The sequence below is a fragment of the Aethalodelphis obliquidens genome, unplaced genomic scaffold (genome assembly GCF_003676395.1).
Source record: "Aethalodelphis obliquidens isolate GAN/ISIS:26980383/991018 unplaced genomic scaffold, ASM367639v1 scaffold25, whole genome shotgun sequence".
Lineage (NCBI taxonomy): Eukaryota > Metazoa > Chordata > Mammalia > Artiodactyla > Delphinidae > Aethalodelphis > Aethalodelphis obliquidens.
Window position 1 is genome coordinate 6,584,096 of NW_020837969.1, and position 17,574 is coordinate 6,601,669.

A 17,574-nucleotide genomic window follows, 5' to 3' on the forward strand; every position below is an offset into this window, starting at 1 on the left:
GGGGGAAACCCAAGCTAAGGCAGCATGAGAATCAAAGGAGATTAAACATATACATATAGATACACATGGGAAGATGGATAAGGTATAGATGTAGATACAGATAGGCATTTTACAGGTGTCAATTGCTATAACCAGCCTTGCTGCATATAAGTGTATATATGACCTAACAGCATCGGCTGCATTTTATTTGCTCCTTGACTTACAAGTATCTGTGAGTGCTGTGAACCAGAGCTCTAGCAGATACTTGGGTAAATACGTATGTACGTTAAGAGCCCTCCTAAGAGCTGTATCTTGTGTAAAGCATGACCCCTCTTCCTGTATGAAATGCCCAAACAAATTTATGTTGCTATACCAGCCTCATTATGCCTGCATACATTTAAAAGGGATGCTACTGATGAAAAGTGGCCTTTTTATCAGTAGGAAATGACTGGAACATTTGAGGGGAAAAATACATTTTCTCCTTAGATTTTGGAGTGATGGTAAGGGCAACATACAAAGAGGCAAAGAGATAGTGTATGTGATAAAAAAAAAAACCAATTAAATAATGAAAAGGAATATACAGTTACACCCACAAATAAAAGCAAAGACATATGACTTGATGGAGCACAGATATACTGGTGAACTCAGATTATTTACAACTTTATCTGTCCCGGGGGACAAGCTATGAACTTCAGTGCAGCAGCAACTAGTGACTACGGCGCTATGCCTTATAACGTCTTCCAAGTTTACAGTCAGCACAGGGCACACTTTTAGTCTCTCTGTACTAGTGAAAATAGGAACGGGGTTATCTAGACACAGGATCAGATAACAGAATGTCGTTCACAAATGATAAATAGAAAAAAGTGAAATCTAGGTCAGAACAAATTAGTTATAGGAAGTGCTTGAATGATCCTCTGTGGGGTGGGGTCCATGTAGTTACGGAGGACAGAAGCAGGTGTGCTTGTTAACCACCCAGAAAACCTGTGCTGTCAGGGCCTTGCTTCCCTTGATATCCTGTCTGCCGGACCCTGGAGAGGACAGAAAGTGCCAGAATGGAAGGCAAGTGGCTTTGATACGGGCTCTTCTGGGAGACATGAACTCAAGTATGGCATCAATACAAAGAGGACATGGAAAGAGTCCCCAGCTCATGGGGTATTTGAGCATCATCTCCAAAACGTGGAGCAATGCATTTGCCCCTAGTCCCCTGCAAGGTTTGAGATGACAAAGGTTTGCCTGAGACGTGCATCTCCCAGCCTTTCCCCCTTTAACATCTGCATCTCTCCTTAAACACTGCTGAGGACACAACTGCTTGGACAGTCAAATGTCCAGATTAGTAAACAAAACAAAACAAAACCTTATATGGAGGGAGAAGAAAGCCCAGTTTTGCCACTTTTCTGTCTGAAGACCTCCAAAGATGTTTGTTTCCTCATGACGGGGAAGCAAGAACATTAGGTCATAAGCCTTCCAGACAGAGTATCCCTTGAGTTAACGACCTTGCATTCACGTTTCCAAACTAATTATCGCAGCAAATGCTTTGCTCGTTGTTACTAGTGCGGATGGCTGGAGAGTGGCTTCAGGATTGCTGTATCCCAAGCAAAGAACGTAAGCCTGTAGTATTAGGAGGTTTAAAAAATCAATGAGACAAAAAAGAAATGTTTTTGATATCAAATCGCAACACACAAGGACGTGGGGCTCTTTGAAGAGAGCGGGCAATGGTGTAGCACCTGACTGCAGAAAGGGCAAGGCCTCCTGGCAAAGGAGATGCAGACAAAGGCCGGAGGGATGAAGCAGCCTACGTGGTCTGGCACATCCAGGAGGCAGGTGAGCACAGGATGTGAGGCAAGGAGATCGCAGGGCACAGGCCAGGAAGGGTGTGTGCTGCGCTTTGCCTCACAGGAGCAGGTGCAGCGCAGTATGTGAGCTGCAGGGGGATGAAGCTACACCGATGCCCTGACCCTCAGGTGGGATGGAGGCAGAGTTAGGGGCTGCGTCACAAGCCAGAAGACAAAGGAGGGCAGACCTTGGTGGGAAGAAGGGATCAAGTCAGAGGGATTAGTGAGGTAGGAAAAAACAGCTTTTTTGGGGGGGTGTGAGTAGAAGAGACAACAGTTATAGTATCTTGTTTCCAAATTGAAATGCTATAGAATAAAATGTTTCCAGTGAAACCTCAAGTTGTTTGTTAACTTCCTAGGGAAATTAGGTTATTCAGATGGACAAAACCTAATGAACTAAAAGGCATCAGGACACGGAGCTTTGTTGAACTAGAAGTGATCTCTCAACCAGGACCTATATAGTTGGTAAGGGACCAACACCAAAATCTCGAAGTTAGGGATGATTTTTGTATACTATCTATGTTCTCAACCAGGACCTATATAGTTGGTAAGGGACCAACATCAAAATCTTGAAGTTAGGGATGATTTTTGTATACTATCTATATTTTCCTTTCCCCAGCCAATTCTGAGATTACTTTCCTTTTGGTACAAAAAGTGATGATGATAATCTTGGTGAAAAGGAAGATGGCCAGGGAAACATTTTAGTGTGTAATCAATCTGCCACAGTTGCTTCGTAAATGGACTTATTTTTCCTGTCAAATTATTTTTCCAAATGTTTGGGGAGTAATGAAAAACCTCAGGACATATCTTACATTGAAAAAAATATATATGTCTATGTTGTGTTAAAATATCTTCTTCTGGCTGCTTGAATTTCAATGTGTTGCCAACTTTTAAAAGATGGTGTTTAGGGTGTAATTCTTTTTAGCGAATAAAAAAATAACATCAAGCGAGAATCTATGCAACTATAAGCATAGCAATAGCCTTACGAGGTTCATTTAAGTTTGGATAATCCATCTGAACCCGAAGGAAACAGAAACAGCTCAAGGACCCACACATGGAAGCGTGCTTGGACCATTAATTAAGACGAGGACAAAATGAACGTCCACACAATTCTTTCTAACTTGTAACGGGAACCTTTCCGAGGCACTTGGACCCACAAATGAGAATCGCTGCCTAATCATCTTCAGACATGAGGGCAATGTCAAACATTCCTTCAAAATATGAGTATGTGAAGCCACCCATGTGAAATGAGACAGAACCATATCCCTCCCTGGGGAGGCTCAAGTGTCTTGGAACTGTTTTGATAAGAGTGGCTAAGCGCAAACAGCAAGGACGGGAAACGTTTGCAGGAGGAGAGTGGGAGCAGGGCGCTGCCAGCGAGAGGAAAGGCCTCATTTGCTTCATATTCTTTCTTGTACGAAGACCTCCTTATACTAGAGTGAACTTTCATTGGGCCGATTTCTATATTGCTGGGTTTCAGTTGCAGACAATTAAATACAGGAGATATTAAACAGAAAGACGTTTTTAGGCAACAAACTAGAAAAGAACTAATTTGTCAACTTCAAGAGTTGGGGGAATTTCAAAGCACATGTATCCGTGGGTATCAGCCAAACTGGCTTCATTTCTATATTTGGTCTTATGCTCAGGCACATGCCGTGATTTAGGGAAAGCCTGCATTAAATGGGAAATTTTCACACTACGTAATGAATGTTCAGAGTCTTTCTCTCTAAAAATTACTACTAGTCTTTGGGGTGAAAACTACCCATTTGTCATGTCCCAGGAGATAAAAATCCTCACTGGTAGTCTTCAAATCTAGGCTTTTCTATTAGTAAAAATGACACCCCCCCCCGCATTCCTTAACTGTGTGGTAGGTGGTCTATCTTTTTCTTTAAGGCACTGAGAAGCTTGGCCATTGGAAGGCACGCTCACATCAATTTTGGGATGTACCACTTTGGGCTGTTAAAAGGCAGGAAGTGCGGTGTGCCTCTGGGTTGAACTACCAGTCTGCTCCAGGCACCCCAGTCCAGAAGTGCCCATGTGAGACTGGGCACCTGTGGTCCATGGAAAGAGATGAACACAGTAACTGAGACATGGAAGCAACCAACAAACATCAACTAGAGTTATTGTGGTTGTTACTGCTGCTACCGTTTCTGGGATTAAGTACGTTCTTAATTCTTAGAGTACTCAACTGTCATATCACCCATCTCTCTTAAAACCTTAATTTAGGGCTTCCCTGGTGGCACAGTGGTTGAGGGTCTGCCTGCCGATGCAGGGGACGCGGGTTCGTGCCCCGGTCTGGGAAGATCCCACATGCCGCGGAGTGGCTGGGCCCGTGAGCCATGGCCGCTGAGCCTGCGCGACCGGAGTCTGTGCTCCGCAACGGGAGACGCCACAACAGTTGAGAGGCCCGCGTACCGCACACAACAACAACAACAAAAACCTTAATTTAATTTCGCTGCGTAGCTAGTTAATAAAAGGGTAACAAGGGTTACCCTTGTGTGAAAGCACAGATCTTGTTGAGAATCAACGCAAAGTGTCTAATACTTGATATTCCTGTTTGTGTTTTACTTTTCTCTCAAAGACTTCAGTTAGTTAGCAATTGGGTCAGTATCATATAGGATTTTACTTTTTTTAGTTGTATATATTATATAAAGAAACTATATATGTATGTACTATATATAATATCTATATACACACATCATGTGTATACACAGATCTGTAACTTGCTTCAGTGTAAGATTAACCTCCTCTCTGCAACATACCATACACATATACTTTCACACACACATAACTCGTACACAGACTTTGTCAGCCTAAAAAGCTGAAAAAATAGTGACTTAAAAAGCATTTATATTCTACTGTTTTCAAGCTTAGAGAAAGATATGGCCATAAAGTTAAGAAATTTTATTTTAAAAAATTAGGTCTTTTATGTCTTAAAGTTCTTGAGTCTAATTTTAAATTGGAACTTGACTTTAAAATGTCAAATTATAAACAATCCTCTCATGTGTCTTGTTGATTGTAACCACATTTGACTCATTAGTTCTACAGTCGGGGTTGAGGATGATGAAGGATTCATTTTCCCCTTCTAGTTATGCGATTTAGAGCGAAACAAGATAGAACCGTTTTTATTTAGCCCTTAAGTACTCAAATCAACGAGAAGATTAAGACTACTAGTTTGTAACTTACTACTTCAGAGTATGTACTTAAACCAAACCCCAGCTTAAGTATATCTTTAATAGTTCGAAACTTCCCAGAATAAGTCTTTCTAAATATTATCTTTGCTGGGTGTTAAGAGTAACTAAGACAACTCTTCTGGATGACTTACATAGCTTTAACTTTAACCTCAAAAATTCCATTATTCCCATGGTAGTGAGAGAGAGAAAGAGAGAGGGAAAGAGGGAGCAGACAGGGAGGGAGGGAGGGAGAGAAGGAGAAATTACAAACTTCTATCCATGAGCTGTTTTATATCATGTATTTAAATTGTAAAAAGTTACAATTTTTAAAAGGCGGGGGAAAGGAAAAAGGAAAGAATGAATTAAGAAAGAAAGACCACAACCTCCAAAAGGCCTGAGCTAGTTAGTACTAGCTAGTTAATAAAAGGGTAACAAGGGTTATCACACTTCAGATTATATGAAGTCTATATTATACATGTTTGTTGGACTGCCAAGGAGTAGTGCCTGATTTTTTTTCCTACGGTGGTCTTTTCTATTTTGACCACTTCTCATATTGAGAAGTAAAGGCTTCAACTACAAGATTTTACAAATGATCGGGATTCTAGTAATTGTCAGGTTTCATGCTATATTTGATCTGCTCAAACCAAGGGAGAACCAGGGGGTGACTGTGAACCATCAAGATAAGCAGCGCGGAGGGAGATGGGCAGTGCGTGGGATGGAGGCGATGCAAACCAGCATGGAAACAGTAACCCTACAGCTCTCACACTAACCCCGACCCTGCACCACCACTCTGGACACAGTGTGTAAGCTGGACCAACAAAGAAGCCCTTGACTGTCGGGGGAAACTCGACCCTGTCCGTTCCATTTTCTCACTCTTATAGGCAGAAGCACAGAATTACTCAGGGGTTAACACTTCAGGAGAAATAAGGTTTGATGACTAGCTCTATGAATGGTTTCTCTGCAGAGAATGATGAGTTGTAAAGAAAGGCACTATAAGCAGATGTTGTTTTTAAATAAGCAGTTTGATGATCAACTTTCAATTATCCAATTTAATAAAAAATTTTTTTGAGTTATAACTATATGAAAAAGAAATGAAAATAAAAATAAGGTTTCTGTCCTCATGACCTTAGAGTTTAGACCAATGACTGGAATTGTGGCTCCCATGATTGGATCATTAAGAAAAACAAAGAAAGGAAATGAAATTTTAAGTACCTAGAGTTATACATGCACAATGCCTCTAAAAGCAGAGCTTAATTCATCCTTAAAACACTCCTCTGACCAAACCGAAACCCTATTATATATACGAGGACACTGTGGCCCTCCCCAAAGTTGAGCAACTTAACTAGAGTCCAAGGAAAATAGGGGAGCAGGTGTGCACAGCCTGAAGCCCACATGTTCCTTCCCACACACCTGGCTGGCCTGCATTTGTATTCTTTTTTAAATTAATTTATTTATTTTTGGCTGCATTGGGTCTTCATCGCAGCATGTGGGCTTTCTGTAGTTGCGGCGAGCGGGGGCTACTCTTCGTTGTGGTGCGCGGGCTTCTCATTGCGGTGGCTTCTCTTGTTGCGGAGCACGGGCTCTAGGCGTGCGGGCTTCAGTAGTTGTGGCACACGGGCTTAGCTGCTCCGCGGCATGTGGGATCTTCCCGGACCAGGGATCGAACCCGTGTCCCCTGCATTGGCAGGTGGCTTCTTAACCACTGCGCCACCAGGGAAGTCCCTGCATTTGTACTTAACTGTATATTTTTACTGCCAAAGACATAGGCACCTATACCCATGGCAATGAATTAGCTTGCTGACGCTCTTACACGTAAGCGAGTGTTAAAATGAGCAGGCATGCCCTCGGTCCATGGGGGAAGAACCAATCCTGACGGTCACGTGAGATAATGAATAGACTAGACTAGGATTAAGTCTGCCTGATAGAGAAAATGACGAAACCGTGAAAAATGCACACGTTAGGAGAACTTAACAGGCCTAATGTGTGATGATCTCAGTAAGAGGGAAGGTAGGGGGGTGGTCACTGCAGAATGTGGCCCTGAGTTACAGGGAAAATCCAAAGGTGCATCCCTCCTCATACTCTATCTTAGAGAGTCTTCTGAAGCCCGTATTTTGAGAAACCGCAAGTCTAGAAAGTGGTAGAAATAGTGATGCTTCTTTGTACCAGATTTTCATTTCCTGCGTAACGTGGATGCAACACAGTGAAATCCTGGTGGCCCTTCCTGCTGCACGGCATGGCCATCCGCCCACCTCTGAGCTGTGGTTTGACCACCTCCCTTGCCTGTGTGCACTTCTAGGGCTGTCTAAACCGTCTGTCTCCCACACATGCTGTTACTGGGCTGCCAGATTTTGAATCAACATAAAATCACACTGTCTTTTACTGCTAGTGATAAGAAAAACCCAGCAAGATGGCAAAGTCAGAGCAAGGCACAAGCCTTCCAAGAGGTGCTTTAAAAGACAAGGGAAACTAATTAGGAATAAGGTTTCTGATCATTCGACTCATGACCGTCTCCCTGACACTTGTTCTTTTCTAGCTTGAGAATTACATCCAGGACAACATGAAGAAAGAAATGGTGGAGATACAACAGAACGCAGTGCAGAACCAGACCGCTGTGATGATAGAAATAGGAACCAACCTGCTAAATCAAACCGCAGAGCAGACCCGGAAGTTAACTGATGTTGAAGCCCAAGTAAGTAGTGAAATAGGAAACAGAGAATGGCCCAGCCAGACAAATACTAGCACAAAATCGTTACCTAATGAAACAAGGGAAAAGCAGAGGAAGCGCGAGGATAGCGGAAAAAAGGATGAGTTGATGAGAAATTAAGAATTTGTGTCTAGACAGAAATTTAAAATCAGGAAATATATTTTCATTTTTACTACTGAAGTTACATTACCTTTATTCTACTGAGGACGTACAAACCATTTTCATGTTATTCATACGTGACTACAAGAGAGATGTTCCTCTGCCTCACTGGTATTTTCTGGACTTGAGATAAACTTTCCATTTCTGAGCCCTTCGCTTTTTTGTGCATCTGAGACACGAAAAGCACTGAGGCAGAGTGCTAGAAGCTTTGTGCTTAACCCTAACTCTTGAGTTAAGATGAAAGCTAAGACTCACAGAACTGCCAAAACAATTTGTGGTGTGTGTTTGTACAATTTGTGGTGTGAATTTATAGAGAGAAGCAAAGAGAAGAGTAAGAAGTGGTTGAGGCACAGAGAGTGTTTAGCCATCAGCCCAGAGCCTTGAGTTCCATGATTAACTGGACGCACGGATCTCAACAAGGCACTAGCTTTCCCTGGCCTCCGAGGTTGTGACTGTGAAATGGGGGGACTGGCCAGGTGACTGACTGCCAAGTTCCCTTTTAGCTTTAAGATTCCACAAGCTATCAATTAATAGTAGTAGGAAAGAAGAATATGAAATATGAAAATATTAGAAGAATAACAGCAAAACATTAAAACAAGCCATGCTGAATGACAAACAATATGTGACCCAATAAGAAGAGTCCGGGTGGGGAAAAAGTGCTGCTGGGGGGATCTACGGAGATGCTTCAAGTTCAAGCTTTGTCATCGGTGAAATGGCCTTCTGGGTCCTAACCCTAGCTTCTTTATAGTCTTGTGAAGTTAGTATCTTCCTACCCTGAGTTATAAATAATGCTCAAAAAAAACCAACGTAGATTTAATGGTAAACGACCCCCATGACATATTATTCTTATGTGCTACTTAAGCCTAAAGACCAAGAAATGCCAAACATCAGTCAGGACGGGATAAGAAACAAGGGAGACGATAAGCCTTCCAACTGTAATAAGCCCACGCTGAGAAGGGCACCAGCACTCTTTCATTGTCTCTCTGAGAACTACTGGATAAGGTAGAGAGAACAGCAGGCGGGTGGTAGGAGAATAACAGAGTTTTATCTGAATATAGAATAAGAAGTTATTTGCTTACCACATCTTTCCATAACATCAGAGCAGTTTAGGACAAATATAAATATCTTACACAACAGGTCACAAGGTACTGAAAATTGTAATCCCCAGAGGTCATAAAATCCAAAAAGGAGAAGACACAAAAATCTAAAAGTAAATGTATCAATATATCCATTGTCAATTGTTAGAATAAATTAGTAATGCTTAGGTCACATCCCACCTTTGGGTAGTAAAACTGATGAGCAATTAAGCCCTTCAAAAAGTTGTCCTGGAAGTATAACATTGCCTGTGGTTCAGATAAGAGAAATAAAAAAGTATAAGATACAGAGCAATGATGTAAATCTTTGCCATCCTGTGTTGTTAGGCTTACTAGCATTTAAAGAGGTTTTGTTGGGTCACATGATATAAAAAATCTATTGTGAAACTAGATATCACCTGATCCAGGATTACAGGAAAATAGGAAGATGGCTGGAAAGAAAACAGCCTATAATGTCCAACTGAACACATTAAGACGGCGGAGCCCAAGCAAGGACATCAAGGGACCGAATTACGTACCAACTTACTTAAGGCATCTGCTGCGTAGTTACTATGTGAAACGGGTTAAATCCAAACATGAAAATTTCTGACATGAAGATTCTTCCAGCTTGTCAGGGTGTCAGACTATTAAACCAGACTGTGAGGGGTGGCTGGAGGCCTGAGAACTCAGAGAGAACAGACAACCATGTGACCTGGGTAACTTAGAGTCACCTGCAGTTGGAGGCCTTCGGAAAAGTGATGGAAAACATCGCAACTGGTCCTGGGTGGGTCAGGACCCACACGCCATCCTCCCACCCCTCCCCCACTGAACTCATTTTATAGCTCTTAGGAGCTAAATAAAAGACCGAGTTTCCAGGTCCTTCTATCAATAACCAACACAGAATGTCTGGGCCCAAAGAAGATGTAGGGCAAATCTATATTCCGGGTGTTAACATTAAATCACACCCTGAGGTTGGCCAATGCCTTCTTTCATGCGCAGAAGTGTTCATGGTATGAAGGCATCCAGCTTTGACTAAGGACCAGACCGTCCCTAAACCTGCACGGTGGGGCTGGGCTGCCGCTTCCACGAATGACACAGACCCCGAGCAAACAATGCTTCTTTCAAGGACCCTCATTCTGGGCAACAATTCTGCCTGACACTTACACATGATGTCACATCCTGAGTAACCATGACACAGAGGATGTGAGTCATGGACTCTTCCTGCTAGAACGCAGCCAAACGCGAAAGAATTCATTCTTTAAGTTGTTTGAACACAATGGGAACAGAGATACCGCACGTGGTCTATGTCAGAAAGGCCCACAAAGCAAAACTGAGCTCCTACTTCATATTGATGTTCTTGTTTCCTGATGGGTTTACATGATTTTTAAAATAGGAAAAAGAGCAGTGGAAAAGGGGGGGCGGAAGAAGAAAGAAAGACTAAACAAGTGAATACAAACAAGGAAATGCTGGGCTAAAAATGAGCTACGTTCTTATAGAATGGAAGTATGTGACTTCTGAACACTTTGTCTACTGGCAGATGTGAGAACAGCATTTTGTCTCGAGCAGAGGAAAAGCCTCTCTTCATTTATCAACAACTTCCGATATATTAAATATGACCATTTTATACTCTCAATTATCTCACTGTGTGAAATGGTAAAACATGGCAGAACAAGAAAATGAACATTATTTGACACAAACACCATCGTTCAGAACTATTAAACCCTTTCCAAAATACATGATGAAAAAAATGTTTAACACACTCTGATGCAATCCAGCACAACAAGCCTTTTCTGAAAATGAAAATTATGCTAAATTAAGACGCTTGGGTAAGTAAGTAACATTTTAGTTATGTTTTCCTATAATTTAGGTAACTTTATGTCTAATTAAAAATAATAAATAGGAATTTTATTTTGTTACATTTAGGTATTAAATCAGACAACAAGACTTGAACTTCAGCTTCTGGAACATTCCCTATCTACAAACAAATTGGAAAAACAGATTTTGGATCAGACCAGTGAAATAAACAAACTGCAAGATAAGAACAGGTAATAAAAATACAAAGAAATGTATAATCCAGAACTGTACACTTTCTAGATATGAAAGCCTATTTCATATGACTATTAATTATAAGCGTGGCTTCCAAAATGCTGAATTTCTTAATGTATAGTACAAGGATCAGAAACCTTGTGAGGGGAAGGTAGGGAGAGGGTTTGGAGAAAAATACTGCAAGGGCATCACCTTCTAAAACAGACTTCAACTTTGTTTTTTAATCTTCTGGCCCCTTAAAGATTCTCTTACACTAATCCTCCGAATTCTACCTCCATATCATGCATGAATCTATGGAAAACTACTGCCAGGGTTGTGCAGTAAAAGTCACACTGGCTGGGGCATTTTGATATTAACTTTGCCAAGTTCTTTGCCTCTGAGGACTTAGTTTATCCCAATGCAAAACGGTCTACAGCAGGAAAACTACACTTTATTGTAAACCAATGTACATTTCATGATGCAGTATTTACTCTTAAAGCATATGATAAAGTAAAAACAAAAGTTAATACTAAATATGGTTATATTAATATCTAAATAAATATTTTAAAAATCCCAAGAAAACCAATACAAAAACTAAGATTATGGATGACCAGTGGGGATGGTTTTCATAGGTTTATTCCAGGAGGGGACATACGAGGATAATTCTATTCACGTTCCAGGTGTGCTTACCTCCTTGTTTCTAATCGGGATATGTACACATGACATGGAGGATGGTCAGGCAACAACACACTCTAATTCACAACTAAATAATTCTTTATTCTTAACCAAAAATGACTGCAAGCTTATTGTCTTATAATCATTCTTTCCTGTTAATCAAGAACTAAGCTGAAACGATTCTTCTGTTCTTTGAGTAACAAGTTGGACTCATTATTGATTTAGGGTTTTGAAAAGCAAGTAGATTTTTATTCCAAATATTTTAATGTTTCAAATTTTTGTCTTCTTCAAAGTAATAAATAAAATCTGAGACCAATAATTGAGACATAACAGTCTCTCCAGTTTCATGTTGTTAAAATGGCCTTATTTAATGTTCTTTCGAGTGGGCTGCAGTAATGCTGGACGTCCTGGTACTGGACACGGTCCCCACCTTAGTTTTCTAATTTAGTACACAAGGATGCTAAAATGATCACTTACACACGTCAGTTACGTTACGCAGGCACCATCTTTGTAAATTTTTGTCAAATTGTATTGCCCTTTGCCTATAAAAGTGTGCATCTTATTCCCAAATCAAGACACACTGCTTAATATTTTCATTTACCACAAGGTGCAAACTTTCCTATACAAAGTCAACTTGAATTGCTGTGAAAAACAGCTGACAACTTTCACTACGTTTTTTGATCATCCACGATTTGATGAAATTCCTTTGTATGTTAAAGCTTTACAATGTACAAAATAGTGATTGCAACCACACAGAAATCTGCTGTGTTTTCTGATAATTCTTGCTTAAATGATCCTTCACATTTTTTTCTCCTTAATCCTTCACAATTTTTCCCAGGTTAATTGACATTTGACCAGTAATGTGCTTTTCCAATAATTTCACTCCATTTTTATATGAAATTATATTTGAACATCCCAACATGTTCTCCGTAAAACTACCTTGTCGAATAAACATCTCTAACAAACGAAAATCCTACATGACTTGCAGCACCAGAGCACCACAACTTGGACAGCAGACATCTAACTCAGACTGGAGTTGCATAAGAACTGTTTCTGAATAACCTGCCATAGTGCGGACACTGAAAGGCGTGGCTTTTATCAGCTGACTTATAAAAACCATATGAAACAAATCTAAATCTATACCTGCAGGAAGAATAATCATTTTAGCAGCTGCAGAAATCACGCTCTCTTTTGTCACAAATATGAAATGAAATGGCAATGATAATGGTTTTTTCATCAACAACTGTTAGTAAATACAAATAAGAACATTGTGTTGATGATTCTACATCTTTCAGTGAGTCTGGCATGCTGTTTTCAGGTGCCTTAAATTTTGACTAGCCTAAGATTTCATCTGCAGGAACAACATTACAAAAATATGTGAATGTGGGCTTCCCTGGTGGCGCAGTGGTTGAGAGTCCACCTGCCGATGCAGGGGACACGGGTTCGTGCCCCGGTCCGGGAAGATCCCACATGCCGCGGAGCGGCTGGGCCCGTGAGCCATGGCCACTGAGCCTGCATGTCCGGAGGCTGTGCTCCGCAACGGGAGAGGCCGCAACAGTGAGAGGCCTGCATACCGCAACAACAACAACAACAAAAAATGTGAATGTGTTGCACGTTTGACAAACCACATTTTAAATTATCTTCAATAATTCCCCCAATGTACAACTGTCTTCTTCATGGAACAGTTTCCAATGAAGTCAAAGTACTTATTAGAGTCAACATTTTTCTGAAAATTGCCACTATAACACTTTTTGATTCACCAGCTGAAGCTGAAAATTACTATGCCCTTTTCATCTTATCATCCTTTTTTTTTTTCCTTCTAAAATAAGTGATTGATTTAGGGGTTACTTGTACCAGTTCAGTTAAATTGTGATATTGTTATATGATTACTGTTATTGAAAAATGTTGTCATTGATACTGTCCCCTTCTGAAGAGAGGCAATAAAAACTCATAAGAGAAACATGATTCAGCCTTGATGTTTCCACCAACAAGGATATTTCCCCACATTTCTCAACAGACCATGAATTATGTTAATATAAAGTTAAGCTGTACCTAAGTCCAACTGTTATGGTGATGATCAAATTGATCATCCTGTATCGGAAATTCAAATAAGATGCTAAAAAGCAAAGTGTCGGGCAATGCAGGCATTCTCCACCCTGCCCCACCCTCCTCCCATCACCCGTCAACACTGACCGTGGCATTTGCTGCGCTGCACAAAGTTCTTGCTATGAGTTTATGCTCTATTCTCATCTGTTTTATCCCGTTTATTTAATTTCCTTTTATTAAAAAAAAAGAAAAGCTTATTGCAACCCACTAAATTGATCGCACAAGCTAGTAACAGGTCCAGATGAGCATTTTGCAAAACGCTGCCCTGAAATCCGATCTCTGGGACTCTTTACAGCCTTAAACGCAACGACACATGGTGCTGCTTATGACCAGCCTGGTCTGGGATGACCCGATGCTGGGCTCACCTCTTCAGTACCTGCTCGTATTTAACCTTAAGATTAAATCTTTTCAATCAGGATGTGACTGACCTCTGGATTCTACTGGTAGAGGTTTGGGAGAAAGAAACAAATTTTTTTTTTTCATATCCATCCCACAGTATTCACACTCTCATTCACACTCTGGACCGTGTGATCATCACATCTTTCTTTTATGCCTCTTCAAAGAATATTAAAGACAACAAAAGATTGGCTGGATAACAAATTTCAGCAAGATCACTTTGAAGGCAGTATAGATGAGTGATTTTAAAATGTCCGTACATTTTATGTTAATGGTCTAGGTGAAGCATTGTAGGAGTACTTCCTATTGCCTGTATGTTGATGGTCCTAGAAATGATTTTAGGTAGAAAAGAAAAAAATTATGCATTTATTTTTAGGTTACCTTCTGCTTACGGTAAGTCATCTTGGTTTTTAGATCAATGAAAGTGATACACAAGTTAAAAAAAATAAGCTGATATCAGTAAAAATATTAAGAAATAATAGTTGAAAAAATGGATATGGTGCAACTGATGAAAGTCGAAAGCAAATGTCTGCATCACGGTAACGGATTATTTCTTGACTTGGTACTTTTGACAGTATACTTATTGCCACACACTGGTTTACAATGACTATTGGATGGGATAAATTTAAGAGCTGCAACTGTATTTCTGATAATAATAATGACTCATACTGACTGTTAATGCTCATAGGGAAGACCTGTAATGGGTAGTTTGTCCCTTGGCTGAGCAATGTTGTTTCCAGGGTTAAAGGTTCAGAAAATGTTACTGCCCCCAAAAAGGAACAATAGACCCATGGATTATTTGAACTAGAAGGGGTCTCAGAGAGCATCATCTAATCTAACGCCTTCACTGTGGATAGCGATTTACTTCTGTAGGTGGACTTTCCCTTAGATAGATATACACCTGAGATCCAAGGAGGGGATGGTCTGCCCCAGGTAACCCAGGGGGTCACGTGCAGAGGCAAGGTTCTCAGCCCGGGGCTCTCCCCACTGACGCACAGGTGTTCCCAAACCAAGGGCACCTTGTCATTGTCCTTTGTCCACTGTCATTCCTCTTCAGCGGAACCACGGTCTTCAAGTGCACTGCATGTGGTAACTTCTAGTTATGAACCTTACATTTTCACTGGGGTACTTTCTCCTCATGTCATATCTATGTCCTCTATCTGATCTCAGCAAGTTTGAGAGCTTCTTCAGGGCCGTGGCAACATCTTGTTACTTTATAACTCCTTTAACACCTTAACAGAGTGCCCTGGAGAAGCAGAAATTCAATAAATATGAACGATTGTATAAGGATTACGAAACTGATTAGCTGTTTACAAAGCACTTGGCTTTGATGGTGATCAGAAAACCCTTCACTAACTAACAATTATTTCCCTTTACAAGTTTCCTGGAAAAGAAAGTTCTAGACATGGAAGACAAGCACATAGTTCAACTTCGGTCAATCAAAGAAGAGAAAGATCAGCTCCAGGTGTTGGTATCCAAGCAAAATTCCATCATTGAAGAGCTAGAAAAACAACTGGTGACGGCCACGGTGAACAACTCAGTTCTCCAAAAGCAGCAACACGACCTGATGGAGACAGTTCATAACTTACTGACTATGATATCGACATCAAACTGTAAGTAAAGTTTACATACTAGTTTTTCTTCAGTTTTATCTGCCAGTAGTCGACGAACCTTTCAAAATTCTAAAAAAGACTCTCACCTTTCAGAAAAAGCACACTTCTCTTAATATTTCATATGAATGCTTTATAGGGTCTCAGTATGGAACCGATTAAAAAGGAGGAAGAGGGGAAGGGGAATATATATTTATACTAATTATTATGAGGCAAACCAACCCAAATATACTTTTTTGTTCATGGGCTCAGAGAGTCTACTCTTAGTTAGTTCCATTGCTAACTAGATGTTTGGGGCTGGGTAAGTTACTAAACCATAGTGGACATTTTTTTATTTTTTAAGACGGAGAAACAATCCTAGGCCCGTAGGGTTGTTGTGAAGATTAAATGAGATAATATCGGTATTTGCAGTAACTGGCATAAGATTGGTACCCAAGAAATGCCAGTTTCCTTCTCTCACCACATCCTTAACTACATCTTGCCTTCCTTATTCCTTTTTGACCTTTCAACTTCTCTTCGATATTAGAGGGAAGAAGGGATGCATCTTCAGTCGTTAATTAGAGACATGATACACAACCTGTGTGGTATTTTTAAGTTTTTTTTTTTTTCTTAAACATTGGGTCTAGTTCTTGCTACGGTCTGTTTCAGTGTCCTTTCAACTGTATTCTTTTGACACAGATACACTTTACATATGATTCATGTAGAGACCCTCTTCACCTCCATAAGAAATATGTTCTCACATTTTCCTTGACTCATACAGCTATCCCCACTTTAATTACAGAAACATTTACGCAAGGTCTCTACTTAAACAAGGACGCAAACAAACAAAAACAGTAGCACAACCTTGTGCTAAGGGGCAGGTTTCACACCAGGTGGCCAGCTTGCAGCATGTGCCTTCCAACTAGACTTTCACTCTCTTATAATTTTAAAAAAATCATATATTTTTCTCACATTCAGAGAAAAGGAAAAGACAACTATCTGACGTCTGGTGGGACCAAGACAGTGTGAGGTATTAGCTTGGATGAGCCAAAGTAGAGAAAGTCACGTAGCTCAGATCCTGGCAGAACAAACGAGCACAGGTGAAAGAGCAGCAGGACAGGCTTCGTCTGTGCCGTGTGCTTCCAGCTGCTGTGCAGACGGGAGCCTCCACCTGTGATGCCTGCCCTCGCCACCCGGTCCAGACACCTAGGCTTTCGTCCGTCTCTAGAATGACGTACAAATACACACCTGCAAGAATACATACACACAAACACTTTTTCAATGTGGCAAAAGAGGGATTGGAAAGTCTAAACGTTGAGAGCAGAATAAAAATTTCAAAGAATTTCATAGTCCTAGACTTTTCAGACTTAAAAGGAAGAATTTCAAAGACGCAGATAAATAAAAGGTTCCTCTTTAACGCAAGCGATCATGAGACGGTTGCTAAAAATCCAAAGAATACTAAATGTCTTCACCCAATGGTCTAAAGAAACGTATAAAGACTTGGCCTCAGATACACAGAAAGAAAGGAAAACAATGCACACCACTGCCTAGATAGGACGTGGCCAATGGGCTGTGGATGCAGCCACTGTAGAGCCAACTTTATTTTTAGGTACATTCTTTATTCTTCTGTAATAACTTTATCTGATTCTACTCAAGATGGAAGATTTTTTTTAAAGTAACAGTTTCTTAAGGCTGAGTGTGAAGTACTTGCATTACATATAGTTGATGAGAAGAAAAAGGAAGTATGGATTACTGGTAACAATCTTTGAGAGTTAACACGAAACAGGCTGAAGGAGTAACTTCTGAAAGGCTAAAATACTAGCATCTCCCTTTTACTTATTGTAAGAATCCAAATGTAATAAA

At 40.5% G+C, this 17,574-nt stretch overlaps 2 protein-coding genes across 4 annotated transcripts in view; one reads left to right on the forward strand and one right to left on the reverse strand.

Moving 5' to 3' along the window:
• The window catches only part of MCPH1 (microcephalin 1), a 228,826-nt gene that overhangs the window by 95,180 nt on the left and 116,072 nt on the right, over positions 1-17,574 (reverse strand). The window lies entirely within an intron of this gene.
• ANGPT2 (angiopoietin 2) overlaps positions 1-17,574 on the forward strand; it is a 57,750-nt gene that overhangs the window by 21,882 nt on the left and 18,294 nt on the right. For both annotated transcript variants that reach the window (XM_027122539.1, XM_027122540.1), the window contains exons 2-4: positions 7,518-7,673; positions 10,844-10,965; positions 15,503-15,735. In XM_027122539.1, coding sequence (XP_026978340.1) covers positions 7,518-7,673; positions 10,844-10,965; positions 15,503-15,735 — 511 coding nt within the window. The remainder of the gene's footprint in view (positions 1-7,517; positions 7,674-10,843; positions 10,966-15,502; positions 15,736-17,574) is intronic.